The sequence below is a fragment of the Limulus polyphemus genome, unplaced genomic scaffold (genome assembly GCF_000517525.1).
Source record: "Limulus polyphemus unplaced genomic scaffold, Limulus_polyphemus-2.1.2 Scaffold2459, whole genome shotgun sequence".
In the NCBI taxonomy this organism is placed as follows: Eukaryota; Metazoa; Arthropoda; class Merostomata; order Xiphosura; family Limulidae; genus Limulus; species Limulus polyphemus.
Window position 1 is genome coordinate 158,280 of NW_013668069.1, and position 1,211 is coordinate 159,490.

Below are 1,211 nucleotides of genomic sequence, written 5' to 3' on the forward strand. Positions count from 1 at the left end.
GTAGCATAAGATAATTAGTGTGCGGACCATTTTTCATTTATATAGTGCTCTGTGAACACAAATTAGTTAGCATAAAATCTGTTAAAATGACGAAAAATTAGGCGTCTATTTACTTGTGACCACACAGTGTATATACACTATACAGACTCTTCATCAAGTTCATGTCCAACAATTAACAACACGGAGAACATGCACGTTATTATAAATACAATTAAAGTTAGGCTTAATAACAACATAATTTGAATAAACACTTTAGGCTTAAGATAAAACTACAGCTCACCAGTATTTATTGTAATGTCCTTCCACTTTGCTGTATTTCCATCATGTGGAGTAACCTCTACGAAACATACTTCACTCATATTAGTTTATTCTTTTTTAAATCAAATCATAACACAATTTTATACCACAAACAAAATTTTCCAAAACAGTCGACCAAATTTACCGCATTTCAGAAACAACAATTGTACGCCGATATTGCCCTCTTCTGGCAGTAAATAAAATTCACTAAAGAACCAATATAAATCGTACAATTGTGAGTTCAAATTTTATGTATGAATAGGTTTTGAACATTATAATTTTGTTTGCTGTTAAGCGCAAAACTACACAATGGGCTGTCTATGCCGTGCCCACCACGAGTATCGAAACTCGAATTTTGACGTTATAAGCCTTTAGGCTTACCGTTGAGTCATCGAAGAGGAGAACATGTGAAATATTTAATAAACCGCTTTCGTGTGTTCCAAACTCGATGGCTTGACCGTGACTTAGTGATTAGCATATCAGACTGAGGATCCAAGGGTCTTGGAGGCATGTGCTACCAAAGATGATTCATAACTTGAGTTGTAGGCGCATTAAAAGAGCCACACCATAACGAACTCTCTCTAAAGTTGAGACACACTTTCGATGGAGTGAGAAATGTGAGCAAGTATTTCAGTCACTGAAGAATGATTAAAATAGGAGCCTCACTATTGGCATATCCCCGACAGGGCTGTGGCTTCTCGTCCATGATAGTGGAATTGGAACAGTGTTATCACAGTTGGATAATAGTGTAGGACCTGTAATCGCGTATGCTAGTTGCACGGCTCCAAATGCAGATACTGTACGACAAAACAAAACAAAAACAACATAAAGTTGTAGCTTCCGTAAACGCTATTGACACTACTTGTATCGTAAAAAGTTCACTATTTGAGTGGACCAGACATCATTGATAGGTT

General features: G+C 36.6%; 1 protein-coding gene across 1 annotated transcript in view; it reads right to left on the reverse strand.

Moving 5' to 3' along the window:
* LOC106467009 (nuclear pore complex protein Nup160-like) overlaps positions 1–466 on the reverse strand; it is a 63,589-nt gene extending 63,123 nt beyond the window's left edge. Inside the window, exon 1 of the mRNA XM_022395094.1 lies at positions 281–466. Within this exon, the coding sequence (XP_022250802.1) occupies positions 281–359 (79 nt within the window). The 5' untranslated portion in view covers positions 360–466. The remainder of the gene's footprint in view (positions 1–280) is intronic.
* Positions 467–1,211: the final 745 nt, after the last annotated feature.